General features: G+C 43.6%; 1 protein-coding gene across 1 annotated transcript in view; it reads left to right on the top strand.

The window, feature by feature from the left end:
* Window positions 1-25,009, top strand: part of LOC8043199 (integral membrane protein GPR155) — a 104,283-nt gene that overhangs the window by 66,493 nt on the left and 12,781 nt on the right. Inside the window, exons 6-14 of the mRNA XM_040210111.2 lie at window positions 2,193-2,348; window positions 6,048-6,131; window positions 7,825-8,030; window positions 8,540-8,648; window positions 10,938-11,110; window positions 13,804-13,996; window positions 21,788-21,883; window positions 22,244-22,314; window positions 22,536-22,673. Of these exons, the coding sequence (XP_040066045.2) occupies window positions 2,193-2,348; window positions 6,048-6,131; window positions 7,825-8,030; window positions 8,540-8,648; window positions 10,938-11,110; window positions 13,804-13,996; window positions 21,788-21,883; window positions 22,244-22,314; window positions 22,536-22,673 (1,226 nt within the window). The remainder of the gene's footprint in view (window positions 1-2,192; window positions 2,349-6,047; window positions 6,132-7,824; window positions 8,031-8,539; window positions 8,649-10,937; window positions 11,111-13,803; window positions 13,997-21,787; window positions 21,884-22,243; window positions 22,315-22,535; window positions 22,674-25,009) is intronic.

Here is a 25,009-nt window from a genome sequence, read left to right as displayed (position 1 = left end):
CGTGTTCAATGGGGAAGGCACGAGTCCAAACCGAACGGTTACGCAGAGGTCGTGTTCAATCTGTACCCAAGCTCTCCCCGTTTAGATAACTGTAATGAATTCAGCACTACAGGCTTGCTATTAAGGATGAGTTGCTGCGGTTTCATTGGTTCGACTCGATAGTAGAGGGCCATCATTTGTATTGATGAATGGATACATACGGCTGAAACCTTTAACTCGGGTGGCAGCTTGCACCACCTGACCAGTGTGCAACTATCGATTTCAACTCCACGACGCGGTTTTGGAACGGAGCTCGGAAGTTTGTCCTTTGACACATCGAGCTAGTCTGAAAGCGACATTATAGATCGTGTTCATATAAACCAAAAGAAATAGAAAAGGAATTGCAAAACAAACAGAGAAATAATTTTTCAAGACTACGTGTTAGAAATAGTACTGATACAAGAACTGGAGGCAATAATGTTGATGTCACCTCGTCGGCCTTTGATCGATGGTCAACCTTAGATCCCGGAGTCGTACCTTGGGGTCTAGCGCAAAACGGTAGGTGAAGCTTATCAGACTGAAGAAAAGATATATTCGGTACCATAAAAAATTACTTAATGTTATCTTATGTTACTTTCCGTGGGAGTAAGTGAAACAGATTACAGCCTACAACTCAGCAAGTCCTAAAAGAAACGTGCATCTTAGCTTCAATGTCAACACGTTACATGTTTAGTTAGTTACAGAACAGAAGTATATGGTGTCAACCTTCTTTATATTAATAAGATTCGATGACCAAGTTAAATATAAGGGTTGGCATTGCCTTTTATTACTTTGTGCTTATGGTATTCCTGAACCTCGATGCAACCACACTCCGTGTCTGGGCGAAGGCAAAATTCGAGTTACACACTGCGCTCAGGAAAAAGAAGCTAAAAACGTAACCTGGTACTAGTATACTAAAAAATTAAAACACGTTTCTCGGTGCTATCAAGAAAAAAGCAAAAGAAAGAAAAGATGTCACAAGATAAAAAAAAGTCTAAAGATTTTTTTCTAGCTCTTAAAACAACTTATTTGAAGACAAAAAAAAAAGCTGCTAGTGCATATACTGTTTTTTTTTTTTTACAGAGAAACTGAATCCGTGCTGAAGTTCCATTCTTGCCATAAGCCTACAGTGGGAGGGATAATCGGATTTTCGTTCCCCCGCCCCCCCCCCCCCCCCTACCCCTAGCGAAAAGCCCGGTATAACTTTTCGTTATCTGGATTATGAAACTCGGCATCTCTCTGGATTATATCGGGATTTCAGTTTTTTAGAAATTCTTCCTTCGTGTGCAATCTGGATTTCAGGTTTCCAGAAACAATTCCAGTTAGGTTTCCAGTTCCTCAACTCAAATGGTGAAAAGTTATACTTGGTTTTTCGGTAGGGCTGTCGGCGTAGATTGGTTTCATTATAGTTTATTTTTTTGCACTCGGGGCCGTTAAGCGCCAGAGAGCGGAGTGGGTTCAAAAACAATTTAAACACCATGTGTAGGAAGAGCATTTACAACACATGAATAAAATACATAAATTTGAAAACATAAGGGTCGGCGTTAGAGACGATTTTGGCAGGAAGGGGGTTCCAGTTCCAATTTGTTTTAGGCAGAAAAGAGTGAAAGTTCAAGTTAGTGGATCTAAGAACAAGAAACGTAGCATTAGCTTGGCAATTCTAGAAGCCAACCTTGGGCCTAATCCGGTTTTAGACCAAGGCGTTAGTTTGCACCAGAATAATTTTCATTGCCGTTTCTAAGACAATTCTCTGTCTCGTCACATAATTGCAAAAGTGCCGGACTTGAGTCAACGATGCCACGTATGAACCGACGAAGCAGCTATAGCAGTGACGCCTAAACATGGCACTTGTTTGGCAATTTAGGCCAACGTTGCTACATGAAAACCGCACCAGAAGTGAAGCTCTACTCTCGTACTTGTTCGGCGATTTAAGCCAACAGATGCCAGATGACAGCCAAACTACCAGCAGTGAAGCATAACCTTGGCACTCGTTTGGCTAATTAAGGCCAATATACCCAGACTCTGGCCAAAGAAGTTCAAGTTTATCTTAGTGGACTTCTGCGGGTTTCGAAGACCCTAAATTCCCAGACGCGAAACAGCAGCAAATTTTGACCCCAAGAACTATGCTACCTGGGGTAGGAGACAATCAGTCTGCAATTGTACCTTCCTTCCAGCTCGCTGCAGGTGTTGGCCTGTGCACGGTGCTGTCTATCCCGCTGATGTTCGTAGCAGCTAGTGTTATCAGCTTGCCAAGTCACAACGGAGTGGATACGATCCTGCAGCTCAAGCCAGCATTGGCGATCGTCAGTGGTCTGAGCCTCGCATCCTCGGTGAGTACACCATTCCGTTAAATTTTTTATAAAACATCCCACTCGTTCCGCCGAACTTCGACACATAATAAGGTTGGGGTGATTGCGAACGAAGATTTTGGTTTATAGACGCGCAAAAAGTAAAATACTGATGCTCTATATGTCCCATAGAAAGCTAGAGAAAGAATTCAGAACTCGGCGCAAGAAAGAACACTGCAAACACGTGAACATGCGAATGCAGCTTTTTAAGAAAACAAATAAGAATATACATTTGGTAATACGGGTTTTGGCAATGCTTTCTTGGTAGATAAATGCATGATGCGCTATGTTTTTCAAAACGCAACGTTTTGCTGCTGAAAGAGGTATGTAGTAAATTTATAGCGGCGGTCACAAGTATAGCACGTTCCCCGAATAGGACGCATGGGGAAAACCTAACTTGAACAAAGTTTGGCAATCCAGGAGGCCACACCTGAGTGTAATAAGGTTTTTCTTCAAGGCTTTAATTAGAACCGAGATACTTTTCCTTGACCCCTACCTAGACGAAGAAATGCCGAAGTCTGGATTTTTTTCTGGTTCTCACCATACGTACCAAAGTGCTGTTCATAAAACAAAAATACTAATTGTTAACTGAAAAAAAGAAACAAGAAAACAACAACAAAAAAAAAAACCACCAGTGAAGCCTAATTCTGGCGAACATGAACGCAGAGCAGGTTGGCACAGGTGACTTGAAATACGAACGAATAAAACACAGAGGGACGGACACGCACGGACAGGACTGCTCTTTCAATCAGCAACCGACATTTGTAATGCCTCCACAGTGGGTGAGCGCTTCTCTAACCCAACCCTCTTTTTTTTTTTTTCGTTTTCTTTTTCTTTTCTTTTTTCTTTTTCCTTTTTCCAACGGCGCTATCTTTTCTGTTATCACGGGTTTTCTTCCTCTTTTTTCGAGGGTTGGGTTAGAGAAGTGCTGACCATTAAGGAGGCATCTTAAACGTCGGTTGCTAATTGAAAGAACTGTCCTGTCTGTGTGTGTCCGTCCCTATATGTTTTATTCTTTTGCGTTTCAAGCCTAATTCTGGCATTTGCTCGAAAAATGAGGCCCAGTGAAGCCAGGTGGCAACCGAAGAACCAGGCAGTGAAGCCTAATAACTTTGACACTTATTTGGCTATTTTGGGGCCAAGATACTCAAACTCGGCCATAGAATAGCAAGTTTGAGTATAGCTTGGCATTTTCGGGCCCTCAGGTAAATAAATTGCGACACAAAAAATCCATATTTTTGCCCAAAGAACGCGGCTACTTGACCGTCGGCATGTAGTTTAGCAGTGTTTGTCGTATACATCTGGAGAGTGATTAAGCAATGTCGAGACTTAATTGGTGAGCGGCGAGCTGATGATACCAAGTACCGTCTCATTCGCTGGTCGTTTACTCGTACAAATTATTGAGCGCTGCAGGTTCTGTTGTTTTGTTTTAGGGCGAGGAAAGGGAACCACTAATATATTTTCCAACATTCGTCGTTTCAAAGCATTTTTAACGCTACCGCCATCACAAAACTTTGTCCGTCCGTACGTTTGTCCGCCCGCCCGTACATATATCCCGTTAAATTTAGCAGGGAAATTGATATCACGAGACCTATACACGAATTCAGTTTCTCGGGTAAATTTAGCGGCAAAATTCTTGACACGTGACCTGATGTCACGGAATGTACGGACCAATTCAGTTTCCTCGCTAAATTTAGCGGCACAATTGACATCAAGTGACCTATATTGATTTCCCCGCTAAATTTAGTGGGGAAATTGATTTCATGTCAGACGGTGTCTCGTAAATTTTACATCTAGTTTCCCCGGTGACACGAAGTCACCTGACCCATACATATATATATATATATGGGCCTCCCAATGTAAAACTCCCAATGTCAAAGCCAAACTAACGGCGGAGCCAGGATTTAAACTCTGGGCCTCCCAATGTCCGGTCGGGTGCCCGACCGGACATTGGGAGGCCCAGAGTTCAAATCCTGGCTCCGCCGTTAGTTTGGCTTTCGGCGGGTTCCTGAAAGCTATGATGTTTGACTAATTGGATTAAGTACTGTTCATTCTTCTGCATATACAAACTACAGGGTATTCCACGTAACCTGAGTCAAGGTTTAAAAATATTTTGGTGCATTTTAGGAAGACGAAATCAAAGGAATAAGGTTGTTCATTGTTTGGAGCAAGTCAGGCTATTTTTGCATTTCGCCTAATTAACCAATTAATTAAGATTAATTAATTAACTTTTGAAATATTCCATTTAGAGCAAACGTTCCAATGCCAAAGTTCTAGAGCGTCCTCAGAAACATACAATTCAATGGTTTTTATCAAGAAACCTCTAACACGGTTCGTTTTTCCGGACTTAAAAAAAAAGTGCCCGATTTATGGAAAAGAACACAAAGACAAAACGCGAATTTGTCAACCGCGCCCAGTCAGAAGTCCTCTATATAGCCTGCAGGCCTAGTTTATTCATGCCACGGCTGAGAGCACTGCAATACAAGGTGCACATGCGCAGAGTCACGTTTTTTTTCATAATTCGCAAACTTATTTCGAAGCCCATAAAGAAAAAAGGTGTCAAGATTTCTTGATGAAAACATTCAGTTGGATGTTTCTGAGGACGCTCTACAACTTTGTCTTCGAAACGTTTGCTTCAAATTGAATATGTCGGAAGTTAATGAATTATTATTAATTAATTAGTTAATTGAATAAAATACAAAAAATAGCCTGACTTGCTCCAAACAATGAACAATCTTATTCGTTTGGATTCGTCTTCCTAAAATGCACCGCAAATTTTTAAACCTTGGTTCAATTTACGTGGAATACCATATTCATATACATATATTTATACCAGAAAGAGATCGTTTAAAGTGTACTCATATGTTTATTGGACGACGTTCCTAGCGGGGACCGTACCACGTGACCTATACCATACAAGACTGTATATAGTCTTCTGAATAAATTTAAAGGGTCGCTTACTGCACTTCATGCATTATAGAACTTTAAAAAGTTAAGGTCGCACCCAATTTCTTTACTTGGCTTTTAAACTTACGAAATGACACATCACGGTGGCAACGCCATGGAAGTGGGGATTTCATGCGTGTTTTTGCTTCACAATATATATACTTTTGCTTCTATATATACCATACAGGCCTGGCATAACGTACCTGTAGTGCTGGCGGTAACTGCGAATTCAATAAAAATGGTAGGAAAACGGAAAGCTCTCAGGTGAGCAGGCTAAAAATGTGCGCGCTAAAACCGGCTATTTGGCCATTTGCGCTTGGAGCAATTTCTTTCTTTGATGGCCGCCCCACACAACCCTTGAAATTGCACGGGGGCTGTTTTTAGCCTGTTTGCTTGATAGGGTGTTTTCGATTTCTCAGATGCGTTTTTTCGTCGGCTTTGAGATATGTCTTGCGGCGAGCACATCTGCGCCGCCAAAGGCCCCCTTAGCAACCCAGAAAGCCTCATCAGCGAAAAGCTTTTCTTCCACAAGCGGGTGTTAAACTGTAATGGCCTCGCACTTTTCTCTTCTTTTTGCTATCGCCTACATTTTTTTTTTTGGTTTGCGCACACACGACGTATATTGCAGCCATTTTGCTTTCTCGTTTGGCCTGTTTCGCTTCAGTAAGCGAAAAGACAGTGCCATAGATCTGTCGGGATGTCTTTTAATACGCTTTTGTTTTTGTTCCTTCGCAGGCTTATGTCGTCGGGCTCTTTTGCGTGACAGGGAGAATCTACAAGTTTCTTACGAGTGTGTTCTTTTGTCTTCTAGTCAGTGAGGTAAGATGATGTTACGTTATTGTGACGCTGAGCCAAGGTTACAAAAGTTTTTAGAGTTTCAGTACATAGTGGACGAATCTTCAGTCGAAGCGCAGTAGTAGGAAGAACGCAAAGATATTGTGACGGTTAAGGCCCACCCACATAATAACATTTTGTACTATTTGACTATGGCTTGACTACGTTGCAGGAGATTACTTCAAGATGACTGCGAGTTATTTACCGTTAAAAAAAAAGGTGTTGAGTCGCTTGCTTGATGTGGTAACTCGTAGCGTTGTTTAACGTATGCTCCTGCGACGTTCTGAAGCGTAGTGAAACGCTAGTAAGTCAATTGGCCTTGAACGTTTCAAATTCTTTACGTATTCAACATACAACTATGATTTTAGCATTTACAAGAAGTTATTTTAACAAAGCAGTGACGTTTTGATTTCTTAGAGCTACTTGTTGACAAGGAATATATATTTTTATAAACCTGCAGAATCCTTGGTCACATCGCAGAAAAAAATCGTAAAATGGATTGTCCTGCTTTCAAGAGCATATGCGAAAATTCACAATTTGGCAATTATTATGTCATTGAGATTTCAAACGAAAGCCGTGAGCGTGGCTTCAAAATGTCTCCTCGAAATCACGTTTACGATTTGTGAATACTACTGTAATTTCTTTTTTTTATGCATATAAAAAAACACAATATATATGTTTACGTTTAAGCTGGCAGTGGCAAAACGCGGATGATTAGATTATCCTTGCGTTCCGCCACTGCCAGCTTTACGCATGCTTCACGAGTGGTAACATTGGTACGCACCCGAATTTCCACGAGCTTCAAGGCGTTCTAAAAAGAGTTCATTTAGTTGTTTTTGATGGCGCTCAGTAAGTTTTCATTTAGAATTATATATCTATACTCACTAATTAAAAAGTTAATTAACAATTTTAATTAATTAGGAGACTTATCACAAAGATTAGCCACCCAAATAATGTCCCACTGGAAGTATTACTCACCTGCACAAACCGCATAAGTGTAACTTTCATAGTTCTTTTTAAACAAATCCGTAGAACTTAAAAAAAACCTGTACATACATATATGTAGTAAATATGTATACATATATTATATAAACGCACTCAATGTACACCATGGCAGCGATTTACGGGTCAGAGATAACGTCTTCACGCGAAATTGCTATCTGGGGCCCTAAACTCGTGAAACACAAAGTTCGGGCGGAAAGTTCGCGGAGCGCGCCGATTGGATGTTGGCGACAAAAGCGCCAAGTCATCGTCGTGATTGTCCAATCGGTGCGCTCCCTCAACTTCGGCCTCAACTTTGGGTTTCACGAGTTTAGGGCCCCTGGTCAGATGGCATTTTCAAGGAGAATCGTGTTCTCCACCTCGTGGTTCGCTGCTTTTTCATGCAGAATGCGATGATTGGCTGATCTCCCCGACTGAGGAGAGATAATAGTATGCTAGGAACTTGCCACATCCTGCGTTTCTCACGTTGTCCGTGACTGAAAATAAATAATAGCTACTGACAGCTCAAGAAACACCGGGCGTGACTTTTTCGCGTAGTGATTCGTTCCTCGGAGTTTTTATCGTCAAATGGTGCAATCTCATTGACCGTGAAACTATAATAAGGGGGCCCCGGCCTTGCCGAGCCTTGCGTTTTTTAAGTTGTCCGCGACCATACTGATCGCAAACAACGGTACAGGTGGTCAAGGCGATCGGTCTCCTCTCGTGGCTCGTGACGAGCGCTTCCAGTTCGTGGCTCTATCCTACCATCTTCCTGCTGACCGTCGGCCAGTTTGCGTCGAGGGCGTGGACAGCCTGCCTGGCCGTCAGCATTTTCTTGCTCAAGCATTACAAGTCCGAAGATATCACGAAATACACTCCTCTGATGTTCGTCCTCGGATACGGGTGCGCGATTTTTTTTTCACACCCATTTGATGACTATTGATGACTCCCTTCTGTGTTTTGGTTTTAAAACTTCGTGAACTCTAAACACAAAATGTCCATGAGTTCACCTTTCCGCAAAGCACGGAGACAGTCAATCACAGCGAACTGTAAAGTAATAAAAGTGTCCCAGAGAATGACGAAACTCAGAATATGAATGGCCGTTTAAACTGCCACATGTGCAGGGACCATGAGCACGACGTACGTTTCGCTTGCTCGTTGGTTGTCATAGCGCACGCAACCAATAACGTTGCGCCCTACAAAAAACAAAAGAAAAAAGATGTGTGTGTTTGGGGAGGGGGGGGGGGGGGGAGGAGGCGCAGGTAAGCGGTTTGTCAACACTCACCTATCTCTGCCCTTACCCTCTCCGCTGCGTTGGAACGGGAGTTGCTATTGCACCTTCCTTGAATTTGGCCAAATGTTTCAGTTGGGCGATAGCACAGTTTGACTGTGTCACTTGGTCTTCTTCGCAGGATTCCCGTACTTTTAACGGCGGTGGTCATGATCTCTGGAAGACTGCTGTGCCGAGCACCAGATGCGGGAAACATGGAGATGCCGTTGTTCCTTAACGGAGACTGCGAGGTAATTTCTGGTCTTGGTGAGCGCTCGCAGGGCGCGGTTAAGGTTGGTTTGAAAGCTCGGTCGGAAGTTCCTTCCATTGGCTTCTGCAACGAACACTGGGTTTATGAGTGGTCAGTCGGACTCTCTCTTTCCCTTTCTCACACACAAAGACACACATACACACACACACACAAACACACACACACAAACAGAAAGAAAGAAAGAGGTTACTGGACATAGAGAAATATCACTTGTCAATGGACCCTTTTCAAAACTCGGTCAAGCAACATTGGCGGTCGCCATTATTTGGGCTTCGGATCCCAGCCCTCGCCGAAAGCTGGCGCAGTCCTCGTGTCCAATACGCGCTCAGAGTACGTGCCTATACAATGGCGGACTCGGATAGTTGGTGGAGCCGCTACGAGATGGCGCGCACATTTGAAAATGGTTTATCGGCTAAGAAAAGTGTTTCGACCCTCTGTGAAACACGTTCAAACTTTTTTTTTAGCATTTATATTGAAAATTTTAATAAAATACAACCTCGTCACCGCACCAGCGGTTTGTGCTTTGGGAGATTCGTTACCGAACGAAGTTTATACAAAATGCTGGCAAGAGTTGTGCAAAAACAGTCACTAGGAATTATGATGACAAGCGCAACTACGTCTGTTGTGATAGAAATAGCGGTAGCATCATCGCTGTAACTTAGTATCAAACGGACGATTGCATTCTTATAAAATATTAACATTAATAACAATTCCCTTATTTTCCAAGAAAGCGGAATGTTGAAAGGTGAAAAGAAAAAAAAAAAAAGCTGTGAAAACAGCTTGATGGCCTTCTAGCCAGCCATGCCAGCAGTCGTGATGCAGGCACCAGAGGAATTTATACAATGATAACAAGGTGCTAGGAACTAATAGAGCAGTGCCCGAAAACCTAGCCGCCAGCTATAAAAATGGGAAAAAATAATCTCAAACGCAGACTCTTAAGAAAAAAAAAAAAAAAAAAAACTGTGCATAACACAAATTTTTTTTAAAGATGTTTATAGCACCTTTTGCATCGGTGTTATTCTTGGAACTTCGTGACTATGCATTTCTGATCTTCTTGCAGTACGCTATGACGAAGGTTTGTAAAAAGACTCTTGCAAAAAGCGCAGCCACCCTGCTGTGTCATGGTGTAAGCACAAACAAACATTGCGACGCCCATGGAACAGAGCAGACACTGCTCTATACAATAATAACAAAATGAGAAATCGAAAACACGATTGAACTCCCACACAAAAGAAACAACATTATACTAAAGCAATAGCAAAATGAAACAACCCACACAATCGTGAATACTAGAGTCACTAAATGTGCTGCGGTTAGAGTATCGGCACTCTGTTTCCCGACATTGTCTTGGGCGCCGCCATTTTGGCTCGTATGCAGAGCAGACGCAACTGCCGATCGTCATCATTCTAAAGGGCGACTTCTTCAGCGTTAGATTCTGTGTTAGGAAGGTCATGTAATATTGCTTTGCTTTGTCGCGAACCGTTTTAAACATTTGTGGAGGGCGGAAAAGCGTTTCCTGCGATTTCAGATAAAGCTTCAAATAACTGGCAATCCTGATTTTAAGACACAATATGGCCAAGTGTCGTTACTCTGAAGCGTAGCTTATTTAGTGGCACTAGTGAATACATGCAGTAAATTCAAACTCAAACTTAAAAAAAAAAAAACTTAGCTTAAAAAAATTAGCATTTAATATAGGCAACTTGTTTTGGAGGGAAACTACTTAAATAGTCACTGATATATTTCTGAAATCGATATCGTGCCAACTCAGCTGATTAAGAGTAGTCGGTAACGTAAAACTCTACGATCTTTATTGCTAGTGTTTCTTACTATTTTTTTACACCTATAAACTGAACTTTGTTCTCCTTTGTTTGAAAGTCACCGGATGTCAGTCACCTGTCATATGTCGTTTCTAAAGTAAACACATGACCATACATATAAAAGAAGGATGAAATCGGGCATGCCTCAGTGCATTCACCTCTCCTGAGTGTCTTCGACCCTTCAAATAAAAGACAGACGAAGGGTAAAAAAAAAAGGCTTTTTTCTTACCTGAAACATACGAACAACAAAAATAATGTGCACGTTCCTAAACAAAAAAAACAACAACAACAAACAAACATAGCAAATAATTTTCTTTGTTAGACACGCAAGTTAAGCCATGTTCTATGGGAAACAAAGGAACCAACAAGACAGCTTTTGTTCGTGCCCAGGTATAAGAAAAGGGGTCTGACGACATCTTGTAGTAATGCTTTTACGCCGTTGTGTGTTGCAGACCATCACTGCGATTTTGTTGCTGAGCTTTTGCGCAAGTGTGATTGCCTTCGCGTCGTTGCAACATGCGTGGGAAGGACTTACGAAGCGTCCTCGCGGAGGCGGGTGTTCTGCCGATGCCACCGACTTTCTGGACAACGTTGGGAACGCCAAGGCTGGCTCATCCCTTCAAAGGTTGGTACAGACAAAGGTTTCTTTTCAGCGGCTTCGTAGTTACGACAACTGCCTCGTTTTTCCTTCTTCATTCGGCTAGACTTCTAAATAATTGGCTGCCTCACTAACGCTGAAGCTTGCAGTATACCGTGTTATTGCGCATGTGCAAAGCAAGGGAATAGCTACTCGCGAAAGAACGTGAGTGCCTGAGAAGCACCATTACGAAGAGGGAAAGAGCGCCAAAGGTACGGAGGACAAAGAACGAGGAACAGACAGACCGAGCGCTGACTGACAATTGGTTTATTTCTGGAAAACCACCTACCGGCATAAAAACAAAGACAAACATACATCGGACCTTCGCCAAAGGGCACGTGTCACAGCTCTCTAAGAACATAAGTTTCCTTATCAAAGAGCGCAATCGAGGGAGCACTGACGCACTCATCCTTATACTTCAAAATGTAATAAGCCTCGGCTATTTCACGAGTCACCTGCTGACTGTGCCGAGCGAGAATCGTCGTCTTTTCCAAAAAAAGGGAGCACCCACACTTATCACAATGAATGGCCAAATTACACGAAAGTGAAGATCTTATTGAAAGTGCATGTTCTCTGAGCCTATCATCGATGGAACTCCATTATAGGCCAAAGTACACTCTCCCACAAGACAGGAAAACAAAGCACCTTTTTGTTTTTTGAATATGCTCGTTTCATTTTGGTACTAAGTTTTTACAGATCTTGAGTCGCATTCACGCTGCCCGATATACATAATACAAAAGGCGCGGTGTTCCTTGTAGACATGGTGACAGAATTCCCTGCGGGCGCACCTCACGCACTTTTCGAAGTATGTTTGCTTCATACATATGTATGCTTCATACAAGTCTGCAGACAGTTTGTTGAACGACCGATGTGGCAGGACCGTCGTCACGCAAGGAAGACAAACTCCCCAAACTGTGTCCGTAGACTATTTCTTGTAGGGTGCATTAGCGGTGCGACCGGGACTTCAGGGACCCCATGGCGGAGTGAAGCATGCTGGAGCTGGCTTTAATGATGCAATCTTCATCGAGTACACATGCGGTATAGGCTCCGTTACCATTTTCTCAAAGCCTCGAAGCCTGGATTTAAGTCCCCATTGGGGAGGCATCCTATATGTCCGAACATTTGACCAGAGCTAGCCGTTAACACCGATTGAAGGTGAATTATTCTCTCGTGTCAGCTCCGAAGTGCACTCGTAAGAAGGCTACTCCAAACCTTATTGGCTTTTTGCACTTGATATAGATTTTTAAGGATCTATAAGTCGCTTTATTGGCTCGCTGTACTAAGAGACCGAAGAAAGTTCAATACATGTAAATGGTGTAGGTTTTCGCGCGGAATATACCCTTAAACGGGACATATATTGTACAGAGCTCTACATCTACTGCGTGCTTTGGGGCACACACCTCGAATGAGGCATTTTTTGTCTCGATCTTTTTTTGCTGTGCATGAACCGATTATCCTCTAAAAAAATAAAACACTTTGCCGTAATCTCCGGAGTATATTGTAGCAAAGCGAGAATTAGACGTGTCGTTGTAATCTTACTAAGATTCTCTTCTAAGCCTTCCTGGGTGTTCTACATTCCACTTTTTAAAGGAACACTAAACTCTGCCCCCTCCCCCCCCTTTCCCTCACACAAACACACAGGAAAAGGTAAGTTTTTAAATAATACGCATGCCATCGAAAAAGAAACTCTTTATCAGAAAAAAACAAAAAAACAAAAAAAAAAAAAAACCACACTTTGTAACTCAATATTTACGACACGAGATTTGGGGACAACGTCTGGAAACAGAAGCATGCTTTGGAATTATTCCTAACTCAAAATATGTCCCGCGGCGTAAATATTCCTTTCATCTTTTTTTCGTGAAAACTTATTTTGTTACCAAAGTGTCCTATCCCGACACTTTAACAAAAAGTTGCCATGATCATTCTGATAATCCCGGGCAGCACATAACTTGTCGTGCATGTATTATGAGTGCGTTATGATATGTTATGCTAGGTTACGGAATGCTTTGGTGGTTTCGGATACATTGCCCGTCCGACAGACTCAGGTAATTTCCGGGTTTATTATGATGATCGAGACACGTATAAATTTATTGAAGATCCTTGACGTCGTGAAATATCATGGGGAGCTACGCTTAGGTCACTCGAAAGCTGGTTTCACGCGTCGACTGTCACCTAATGCCGCAGGCTCCCTAAAGTTGTACTTAGTCCAGATGCTTGCGTTCTCTTTCAATCTTCTCCTTGTGGCGTCGAGCAAATGCTTTTGATATCGGATCGGACGGTCCGGGGCTCAGTTCTCGCTGCACTGCTTTGGAAATCGCGCTAGTTATGATTAAGTATGTTTAATTAAGACGAAGTATGGTTCTATTATCATGGCATGCTTATACATTGTCTGCTATGGGCTATGTACGCTCTACGCCAACTTGATCTGAGTGTAACCGCTTTTCGTTACTCTCGAGTGTTACGCTTTTTGGATGAAATCCAACCGATAAACATATCCTGTAGGGAAAAAATGTTTTTGCAATTTTAGTGTCTCTTCAATGGTGAGACCGGCGGGGGCAGTTCTTGTATTTCGTAAACTGACAGGACAGCAATGCCACAGACCACAAAAAGGACAGGCGTAAGAGCACCCGAAGGAACGTGAAGACTTTGTGAATTGTGAATCTGTGCGATATGACTTTCAGAGTCGACGGCATCGCAGCGCCCGTGCGGAACCAGACGACCCTTTCGGTTCGAGTTCGCTTTCAGCTGTCCCCGTCGGGCGTGGTCACGTGGCCCGGGGAAGGAAAACACGACGAAGAATCGTCCACCGAGGACATCTGTGGTCACACGAATGCCACCCTTCTCTTGCTCGTCCTCTTTGTATCCATGCTAATCGTAAGTGCGTGTTTCAAATTCAGATTTGGAGCCGGAGCGCGTTCTTTGACATCAATAACACCATGCGCTGAGGCGACTTCTCACGCAGAGCAAGAGAAATCGCGTCTCTATGCTCCTATACTCCTGGAGCGCAAGCTCGTCTGCTTCTTTTGCAAGGGTTGCGGTGACGTCAGAACGACGTCAATTTTTGATTGGATCTGATTGAAGGATAGTGGGTTGGCCTCAAGGCAGGTTGCTTTGAGCTCTAACCACTATCCTTCAATCAGATCCAATCAGAACTCAACGTCGTTATGACGTCACCGTAACCCCTGCAAACGAAGCAGTTATGTTACGGGTCCTTGCTTTGTGAATCGTTCTTTGAAGTTCTTCAAGCTGAAACCCCATGGAGTCCATGAAAAAAAATGATAAGCAGGTGTTTGAATCGTAATTCTTACGGTGGGCAATTTTTAAAAACATTCATTGTATGCTAATATATAGAATCAAAAATGCTCTTCATGTTGAAATAAAATATATACGAGTATATTTGAAATTCTGCTGGCTTAGAAGATGTGAAAAAGTGACGTTTTTGGCCGTACATTGTTTGGTAGTACAAATGGGCAGAGTTTAATATTCGTCTGAATAGGTTCTAATTAGTATGAGGTGGAGATAAACAGTTCTTGTTTTGCGTACAGTGGCCCTTTTTTTATCTTAGTCATACATTGGGAGCTATATTTCTTGCAAAATAGGCTTGCAACAGTTATTAATGGGATATAGCCTCAACATTTATGCCAAATGTCATTAAGATTGATGCTCAACGTTTGTTGAAAGGCTCGCGTGAAAATGAATAAAAATGGCGAAAATAGGCAAACATTGTTTTCTAGTAAAAATTCACAATTTTCAACTGAAGGTATCCGAACTTCTGGCAGTGATCGTTTGCAAATCGTGCCCTTTTTTTTAAATTTCAAGTTCAACGCTTTTGAAAAAAAAAAAAAAAAAAATGAACTGCCTAGAAATATCTTATTCGAAAGAAAAGGTAATTTGAATTGTAATATAGGTTTTACCCCTTAGAAGATAATTTCAGTGTAAACAAGATAGATTATTATCGCGTATACAAATGATCAGCCTCTGATTTCAGTAAGCGTTGCACAGTTTTGTCTGAAGTCAGCAAAAACATAATAGCAGGTTCTTTTGAAGTTTTTATGTCCAATGGCGCCATCTGTCGAGGTGTGACCAAAATTGAAAAACTTCTTGTTTAGGAAAATTCTTAGGGTGGCGCTGATTTTGACCGTGACATATAGACGCTTTTAAGCAGAAGTACATGGGCGCAGGCATGCCTGACTTTCACTTTCTCTTCCTCTCATTTGGTACGCTTCACTTCATTCCTGTGGTCGCGAGGCAGGTTATTAATGCGACACCATTAACTGTCCCACGGAGCGAGCCGACGTCATCAGCTTTTGAAGCCGTGCGAAACGGCACGTTCCCCTGTCCCAATAAAGCGATGCCAGTCGTTTGTAGCAGAAATCTGATGGATAGGTTCCCATTGGCTGGCGAGCGACATAGTTTTAAGGAACGAGGCTCCCATTGGCTCCCGCCGGCGTAGTTACGGGGAACGCCACCAGCGAAGCCCTCTCCATGGAGGTGCAGCGCACGCAGCGGCTCGGCCGCCGTTAAGAGGTGCGGGCCTGGCGGCAGAGCCCGCACGGGCAAACTCCGGAGAGGCTGCACGGCCGAGCTCAGCGAGGCGCGGCCACTTCACGAGAGCGCGCGCTCGGCCATCGGCCGCTACCTCGGCAGGTAACAGAAAGCCAGTTGTCACCCAAATCTGACGCTCGGGAAAAGGGTCTAATAAAACCCTTACTCGCGAAGTGCGCTTGTACGATGAGCTAAACCTTCCGAGGGTGGTCTTTGTTTTGATTAATATATATTTTTAATTTACTGAAATAAGAATAATGTCAGACAATCGACTTTTACGGTGATAGTTTAATAATGCGACGACTCCAAGCTTCAACCTTCAACTGTGCTTTTTACACCCACTATGACTCTTGTCCTATGAAACTAATGATAAGCAGCCAGGATCACAACTCGCGAAGCTTCCTCGCGCTTCTCTTTCATTCTTGCAAGTGCCCGCAATCAGTGTTTGGAAATAAAATTAAGCTGGATGATCAGTGCTGCCCTGCCATGTTCTTCTATAGGAAAGAATTACACCGGCGACATCGCCTCTGTAACCTATTGTTCGTAGAGAGCCTAGATTGTAGAGAAAGTCCAACTCGAACCATGGGGAGCGTTTGCAGTTTAATGGCGGACGCCTGCATTGGTTATTAATCGCAAATGTGCGTGCGCTCTGTTATCGCGTGGCTAGGAGGAAAGCGGGCGGAAAGGAAGCGACGCTCGCGCGGACGGCCAACGCGTTCGTGACCTGTAGCTTGTATTGCAAACGCGGTCCATCATGACCCCAATCGAGCAGTTGGAAATTCTCTCTAAAACAGGCTCTCTGACTATTCGCTGCCACCTATAGCGGTTGTCGCCGCCTACTCGCCGGGAAGCGCTGGCGTAGAGTGCCCGACAATATTATGACGGGATTTCAGGTTCTTAAAAATTCCAGAATTTTTTTCCATGGCGCAAAACTCGAGCGAGTGTAATTTGAGGGCAGCAGACCAAAAGCACCTACCGGTGAAGATGTTCTGTTTGCCACTATGGGCGCTCTGGTCGGGGCTTGAGTTATGCCCGCTCCTTTCTTATGGCCGGGCTAGAGCGCAGCTTTCCTAGCGGCCTTCACTCTCGCCTAAGAGCAATGGAACTCTTTTAGCCTCATGGGGGTGCGACCACACTGCCTTGCCCAACACTGCCTGGGCCATCCTATGCCAGACGGCGGGACGAAGTTATCGGGACATCGCCGCCTGCTGCGATTGGTCAGCGCCACGCCGCTGACTTTTTTGACACACCTGAAAAGCAATATTGAATTCTCCAGGTGAACGCCAAAAGAACGAAGGAGTGCGAGATCTGTTAAAATGTTTCGAGTATTATTTTTAAACCAACTTGCCTTCTCCACGATGTAGTATTGTCCAGCCGAAGGCCTTTGTTAAATCTCCAACTTTGTTGTCCGTGTAGCATTTATGCTTTCTAGCATTGGTGACATAAGCAGGCTTGCAAAGGCGATGCAACCGGAAGTTGCTTGGGACGCAAGCGGAAGGTAATGTTTGTAAACGGCAAAAGGGTCTATACCAAATGATCAATGAAAGAAAAGTCAATTCGCTGTACCAATACCTTTCTATATAAAAAAGATTTCGTACGCTGCCGTTACCGCGGGCAGCTTATGCAACCGCAATCTTTACCGCGAAACGTATGCGGGTAGCGCTACGTGCTTATCGTCTATAACGCGGCTTTGACACTTGTTCTTTCGTCATTTTTGTTGATTTCTTAACACCGAATGTCGCCCTGTCTCATGCATGTAGATTGATGTAGAAAATCAAAATAAAATGTTTCTGGACATCAACCGGAAGTTCGCTGGGACATCGAAGACTGGAGCACCGCCTGGTGGCGTTAGCAAAGAAAAGGGCATATACAGCGCACCTGGTCGGTTTTGTTTACCCCCAAACGCGCCCACGTATTCATGATTATATATTGAGAAGACGCAATGCCTACAAAAATATATTTACTTTTTTATGAGAATTTCTAACCCCACGTCGAGCCTCCATGCATTTGTCCGTAACAAGTCTCCTAGCAACGGTTTGTTTGGAGCAAAGCGCCATGTTGTGACGTCACGCCTATGGGGTAAATTGACGTGCGAAAGCGACGGCGTCCGATTAAACACAGTTCCATTACCGCCATCCGGGTCGTTCTCCTGTTTACCCCAAACCACGGTGTCCCAAACGTAGCAAGAAGGACAGCGTGCGGCAGCCCTTTCCCACTTTTCTCTCGCTCTCTTTTAGTGAAACGGGTTTAAAATATACTTTTACATCGCTTATTACCCCTGCCAAGTAATAAATTAAACATTTAAACTTTTTTTTCAATTAATTAAGCAATTAAAGCCACAGAGCCTGATCAGAACATAATGGCGCAGCCCAGTCAACAAAGCTGGCCACTCCCAAAAAGTGATTATTAAAATTGTCCCTAAAAGAAAGGCCCGAGGTACACCTAATCACTTCTTATGGTTTGTGAATGCGAAAGTATTCATGCCACTCTTACGCCGCCTATTCCGTCTGCGGCGTACTTGCGTCGACGGTTGAGCGCGCGCGCTAGCTCTCCTCGGCGCGCTGACCTGGGGCGTGGAGCGGTGGAGCCGCTGCCTCGCGGACACGCAGCGCCATGGGGTGGCGGTCGTTGAAGCTGACGAGCAGCGGCCAATGGGAGCCTCGTTTCTTGAAACTAAGCCCCCGCGCGCCAGCCAAAGGGTCCAAAGCCGAAATCCATCAGCTTCACTCTGCTCCTTTGGGATCGTGGAAAGTAGGTGCCGATTGGCTAGGCTTTTCACGTGGTTTCAAAGCTGGGAGCCGGCTTTACTCGGAGAAAGGAGTTTAGGTGCCGTTTGGCGCGACTTCAAAGCTGATGACGTCGGCTCGCTCCATGGGACAATTAATGCATTTGCATAAAAAAAAACAAAAAAAAAAAAAAACAACGAAGCCGCAACGCCGTATTTTCTGAGCCACCTGGAGAAGTCCAACCCGGGGCAGCAATTGTACACGACTGCTGCGTCATTGTTCGGCTAACGCTCGTGTCCAACTGGTGAGAACACGACTCCCAGCCGAACACTGACGAGTCACTCGCGTCCAATCGCTGCCTCGCGGTGGTCTTGTCTGGGTGACGCCGAAAGTTCGGCACCGCGACTTATATAGGAGGTAAGAACCGCAGCGCGCATAATATGAGACGCTTAACGACAGCATAAGTTCAAATATCACACACCCTCCGGCATATGCACTCTCTTTGGTGCTCATTTCTGGTGAGGATAGTTGGGCCTGATCACGGTACAGTTGAATGTTCAGCGTTCGGAAGAGGGGGGGGGGGGGGGGGGAACTTTGACTGCCTGTTGCGCTAAAGAGCCCTTCATTTTTTTGGTTCTTGAAAGTATTTCTTACCTAGGGATACACTTTAGGGTTGTCGGAATGAAGAACTGCCAGTAAGTCGGTTCTCCTATAATTAGTTTATAGAACCTGTATACGAGATCTTCTACAGATTCTAATATGATTTCTTCTGCTCTTTCTTTGGAACACGTACACTCTAGGGCGCGTGCGCAAGGCGAGCTCATTTATGGCGCTAAGCGGGACAGAAAGAAAGGCGGTTCGAGTCACGGACTTGGAGGCATTTGAGAGGCGCTGGTCTCCGTTTCTCCGTGGAGGACGGAACTGGCACTTAGCTCATGATATCGGGGACCGGAGAAACAGAGAGCCATCGCACAAATTGGTTCCGCAGATATTGTCTCTTCTCTCTTTCTCCGTTTTCTCCGGTACGCCGGAGGATGAGCGAGGACGAAACGTGGGAGAGGAACAAACGACGACAATCATGTTATAGATAGTGTCTCTCGGGACACAAGATGGCCGTCTCTAGCAGAGTCGACTGAGAACGTTATGGCAGTTACGAAGGCCGTAAAAAGTTTGCCGGGCACCATGAACCTTGTGGGAATGTCTCAGACGCGCCGTAAAATGAATGGCCTCGTTTTTTTGGGGACGGAATGCTCTAATTTTGTTTTGCGTTAATTGCGCGAAGAGTATTTGCAGAATTCTCACCAGAACGTCCCCCGTGCAGATATGGATTCGCCAGTTTGTTAGGCGCTGCCGATTTGCCTCTTGGTAGCGCGAATGTGGTTGAAAAGAGAGACGGCGGACGATTTCAAGGTTTCGGTTTTTTCTAATAAACGTTCGTTTACGATGCCCTGGGGGTTCACAACGAAGCCATTATTGAATGTGGAAGTCCCTTGGTGGATCTGGAGCGATCAAAAAGCGTTCCAAGCACGCGCCTTTAGCAGGGCAAGCGTGCTTGCACACGTAAGACACCGACATAAAAGCGTTCTCAAACCACTTCCAATTTGCTAAGAGAATTCCCCATCAGAATAATTTCAACGAAGGGTTTTTACGGTTTAGGAATGTATTTGACGATGTGATATACTGAAACTGCTGAGCTGCTGGTGAATTTTGTGTCTGCGGGGAAGGAAAAACCAAAAGTGTCTTCGGAAGTGATACAAAAATACTTAGCAATATAAGATTTATTAATACGAAAGGGAAGTTCAGTTTGTTACTAAGGTATTCTGACACCGATTGGCGATGAAAAATACGTCACTCAATGTTTTCTTTCATAAAAATAAAACCGATGGCAAAACAGTGTCAGTGCAAGCCACGTTCTATAGGCACTGCCAGCCTAATCGTGTGACTGTAATGAGCATTGACTGTGAAAGTCTGTAATAGAATAGACACTTTCAGGAATTAAGTGCCATTTAGTAATTCACATATCTGTCTACCTAGTTTCATGCGAAATAGTTCTATGAATTCTGTTACCACACCGGAAACCGTTACGTTAGTACGTCAGCGATAGACGGAAACGTATCCCGTAAAGTTCTTTCTCTACTCGTTTCAGCTTTGATGGTGACGAAAAAATATGTGCAGTCGGCACGGAATGAAACGCGAACAGTGGGTGTATGGTTTTCGCTATATGCTGCATCACCTGAACCAGATGGGAGCTGCAAGAAGATGGCTCCTCCTTCGATGTGTTAGACTCTTGCCCAGTGCATCCACGCTTACTTGAGTAAAACTTTCTATAGAATTTACCTCATTAAGAGGCGCGTGGGGCGAGTGTGTGTGAACTGTTCGAGATAAACACCAATGCAGCGCCTATATATATCCTTTTTGTGCATCGCATTGGACTAACCTAAAAACATGCTTAGGATTTGGCGTATTTATTTAGGCACAGGAGTTTAACTTCTCCCTTCTTTATGAACCATAAAAAGGAAGCCATTAGCCTGCCAGACATACACACGGGTGCCGCACACTCAAATGACGATGGGCATTGAAAGAGCCAGACAGAATTTTGGAAAAGGCTTATACCGAAAGGCTTGTTCCAGCCTCAAGTCACAGTATAGGGACGCTAACACTTCCTACTCCTAAGTGGCTGAACCCAGCACATCGAAGGAGACAGAAAAATAATTCGCATACGCAAAAAGCGAATCACTAAAAATACAATACACTAATACCTCATTCACACGGTCAACACAGGTACCTTTAACGTAGGTCCCCTTTGCTATCGGCGAATCAGCCCGTGCTCTTGGATCGCGAGCACACGCCACGTGCGGAAGATCGTGAATTGATTGGCCGCAGAGAATAAAGATCCCTTAGTTAAAGGTACCTTTACGGTCATGTGACTGGGTTATAAGAGTGCATTTAAAAGCATGTTTTAAAGACTGAAAGTATAAACCAACAGGTGGCGCTGGTGTCGGCACGATGGCATGCGTAGACTATTCACCTCACACGAATCGGGCTTCTGCGCGCGCTGTGCCCCGCCAGACGGGAGTTCGCTTGTAAACAGTGAGTAAAATTGAAAAACAAGCATAAACTTTTGTTGCAGTACCTTTTGGGAAGGGCAGCATTAAGGCCTGTTCATATGTGCAACAGAGCGCTACAAGCATTGCGCTCACCTCGCGCTAAGGGCGTGTTGACGGGAGTGTTCACCAACTTTGTATCGCACCGTCAAAACTGTTGCTCATTTTAGACGATAAGTAACTGACGACACGTGAGCAGCGCTACATCAGCGCTTCGCTGCATGTGAGAACCGGCCTTTATGCCTCATTTGGTGGCTTGACATAAAATCCCCGGATTGTTTTATTTTAAGGGCATCCTGGTGTGTTACTGGAAGCTCTTCATTGGAGCTCCACGAGGCGTCATGAAGGCCGTCGAATACTTAGACGCTCTCACCAGCTTTGGCCAGGTAAGCGCGCGCTGTACTCAGCAGTGTAACGAAACAAGACACGGTCGAGATATTATAGTCTCGCCTTGAGATCATGCAAATCGCTGCTCTGGAATAAGGAGCAACAAGCGAACATGTACTCGAGATTGCTGACGGCCCGCCGCTTTCTGATTGCCTGTGGGGAAGTTCCGAACTCACATTTGTTTTACATAAAAAAAAAAAAAAAATCTGGCAGCACTTTTTTTTTTTTTTTTTTATTCTACTTGTTTCTGAGTTTTGAGAAGGACGACAAAATCCTTTTCTTGCCGTTTCATTTTGTAACTAATTGTGCGTGTCGACTGACTTCTTTCTTATGTTCTGCTAACTGGAGCACCTTTGCAGGGGATCGCACTATTCCTTGCCTGCGGACTGGACGAAAAGCTGCTTAGCGAAGCGAAAACCCGGATCCTGATGTGAGCATTCCTCTTCCTTGTTTTCATTCCTCAGCTTGATACAGCACGCGAAAAACGAGAAACATAGGACACAAAGTAGCTCGTGTCTTAGATTTTGTTTCACTGTTAGGAACGGAATCTGGTTCTTTATTTTTTCTTTTTTACAATACATGTCTTTGCCTTTCGCTTGTGTCTATACTTCTTTTATCCGCACAAATTGGTTCTGCGTCTTACGTTTTTAGGATGGCCCACTTAAGAGGAACCAAGGCCAAGAAAGGAAACTCGCTCGGCGCAGTCGACGATCCTGGCGGCCGAACCTGCGAGCAATTTTTGAAGTATCACCACGCTACGTTTGAGGCCTTCTTGGAAGAATCCGAAACGTGAGTGGCTGGTTACCGCGGAGAAATGGTGAAAACAGTCTTAATATGATGTTTCGAGGTGACATACTGGTCACACAGGATGTAGGGCTCACTGATACTAACTCGATCGTCGCTACGTTTGGCAAGAAATTTTATTTTAAACAAAAATGACAGCATTTTTTGCCGATTGAAACGTGCTTCAAATCATTATCAGGTAAACCGTAGTTTTATAAGGCATGAACGCTTCCCTACTCCGTCCGTTTTGTTAAATGTGTGGTTTGCTTTTGGATTGTCTTGCGCTCTTGTGTCAGTTGAAATATACCGTTTAATCAACAACCTAAAATACACTTGTCCCTAACCATATCTGGAAACACGTGGAGGGTTAATCGCCCTGTTCTTGAAAGGCAACCCGATGAAGAATATTGAACAGGAAATGCTTTTAACCGAAAACATTTCACACTGAGCCCGTGAAACAACTGCATCAGTGTCCCAGCAGCAGCCCTATTTGGGATACAAAATTCCAGGAGAGGTTCTTTTTGACGGACTATTTCACGCAGCCGATAAGCTTCGGAGGTGTATGACTTTTTATTGAAAAACAGGCAAGAGGTTTCTATTGTATTCATAACGCAAACTTACAATTGCAGGAGTGCTCGCGCAAACGAAGGCCGATGGCGCAAATGTATGCAAACCTGCTTTCTCGCTCTCGTGTTTTGCTATTCCTGCATGCAACCTGTGAGGTGGGACGGAGTGCCTGTAGTGGTTGTAGCTACACGGGGAGAACTTTCCGTGGACACGCAGTCAAAGGTATATGGGAGGGTGCGTTGAGAGCCAATATGGTTTGTTCCCCATTATATGAGAGCAAAGCCGCAGCTACCCTCAGCGCAAACTAATACGTTTGAAATATACCACATTCTAATTTGAGTGCATTTGGAGTACAGTTCATAATTGTAAGTACACAAAAAGGAGACGGAAAATATGCACTCCTTAGTACTAAAATATATTTCTAAAAATATTTTTTAAATACCTTTATTTAAACTACATTTTAAGTTCCCTTCATCCGTTCTGAAATATGTAAATACTAAATTAGTAGGCGTAAAATACCTTTCATACAAATTTGTTAAAATATTTCTTTATTTCATGCCAAATATACTGAAACCTTTAAAAAAAATACCGCGATCGAAATATGTGCAGAATACACTTAAAATACCTGGAAATCATAAATACTGTTGGGTTATACTCTAAGTATCTTTTGACTGCAATACTTTGGTAGCTTGACTTAAACTACCGAAGTATTTAAAATCTCGCCTATCAGAAGTTCACTTCAAGCAGATGTGGAGTGCACTGAAGTGCCTAAATACAACATTTGATTAGTTTGTCCATTGAGTTGTGCAGCATCGCACTGATAAATCAGCCCAGTTTCCGTTATTGTTTCCTTTTTTATCAAGAACACACCTGATGAGTTTCTTGCACACCAATCACAAACGGGGTTCGGAAACTACAACCACAACACTTGCTGATGCTGGAAAGCTTCAGCAAGTGCTGTGAGCAGATATTTTTGGCGTGATTGTGCTAGCACATTGTTAGTTCACTGAATGTGTATACTCACCATGGTAGGTGATGTGAGTAGAGACTTTAATATAGTGACGTTAATGGCCATATTAAATAGTCAACTAGTAAAGAAAAGAAAAATAACTATTTTAAAGTGAAAAAACTGCCTTGACTCGCTTCGTCCTGTGTGGTGCTATGGAGAGAAGCAATAATATTTCTTCTAGGAGCCGTTTTTTGGATATTGTTTTAGCGACTGCGCCTAATTATTATTAGTTGTACCAATGCTTTTTAGTAAGAGATATTGTCCACGAACTTCAAAACACTGTTTCCCCTTTGAGAGACTCTCCGTCAGACTTGTACGTAACGCGTTACAAGTAATTGATTACTTGTAATCAATTACAGTTAAGTGTAATTTTGTAACGCTTCAATTACATTTGTCAAGCTGTAACGCTCGGAGTAATTCAATTACTTTTTTTCTGTAATCAATTACAAAATCAATTACACAATTACCAATTACATTTTTCATTCCACAATTTTTTTTTCTCACAAAAATCAACATAGTCACTCAGCCATGGAGCAAAAATGATTGACATTTTTTTAACATCTAAAAAAATAAAACTAGGATTAGTCGGCAAATCCTTTTTTCTTTTGCGCCACGCTCTTCTACAAGCGCGCCACCAGCCTTGGCTGGGGAGTTCCGGATCTCGTTGCAGATTGCTGATAAAGTCGACGGGAAGCGGGAACTCGCTATTGACTTTTTAGTGGGCTTTGTTCCTTAGGTCGACGCGTCAGCTACACGACAAGGTCCG

Source organism: Ixodes scapularis, unplaced genomic scaffold (assembly GCF_016920785.2).
Source record: "Ixodes scapularis isolate PalLabHiFi unplaced genomic scaffold, ASM1692078v2 PGA_scaffold5__190_contigs__length_132052651, whole genome shotgun sequence".
In the NCBI taxonomy this organism is placed as follows: Eukaryota; Metazoa; Arthropoda; class Arachnida; order Ixodida; family Ixodidae; genus Ixodes; species Ixodes scapularis.
Note: the sequence above shows the minus strand (reverse complement) of the source record. Positions and strands in the feature narration are given on the sequence as shown.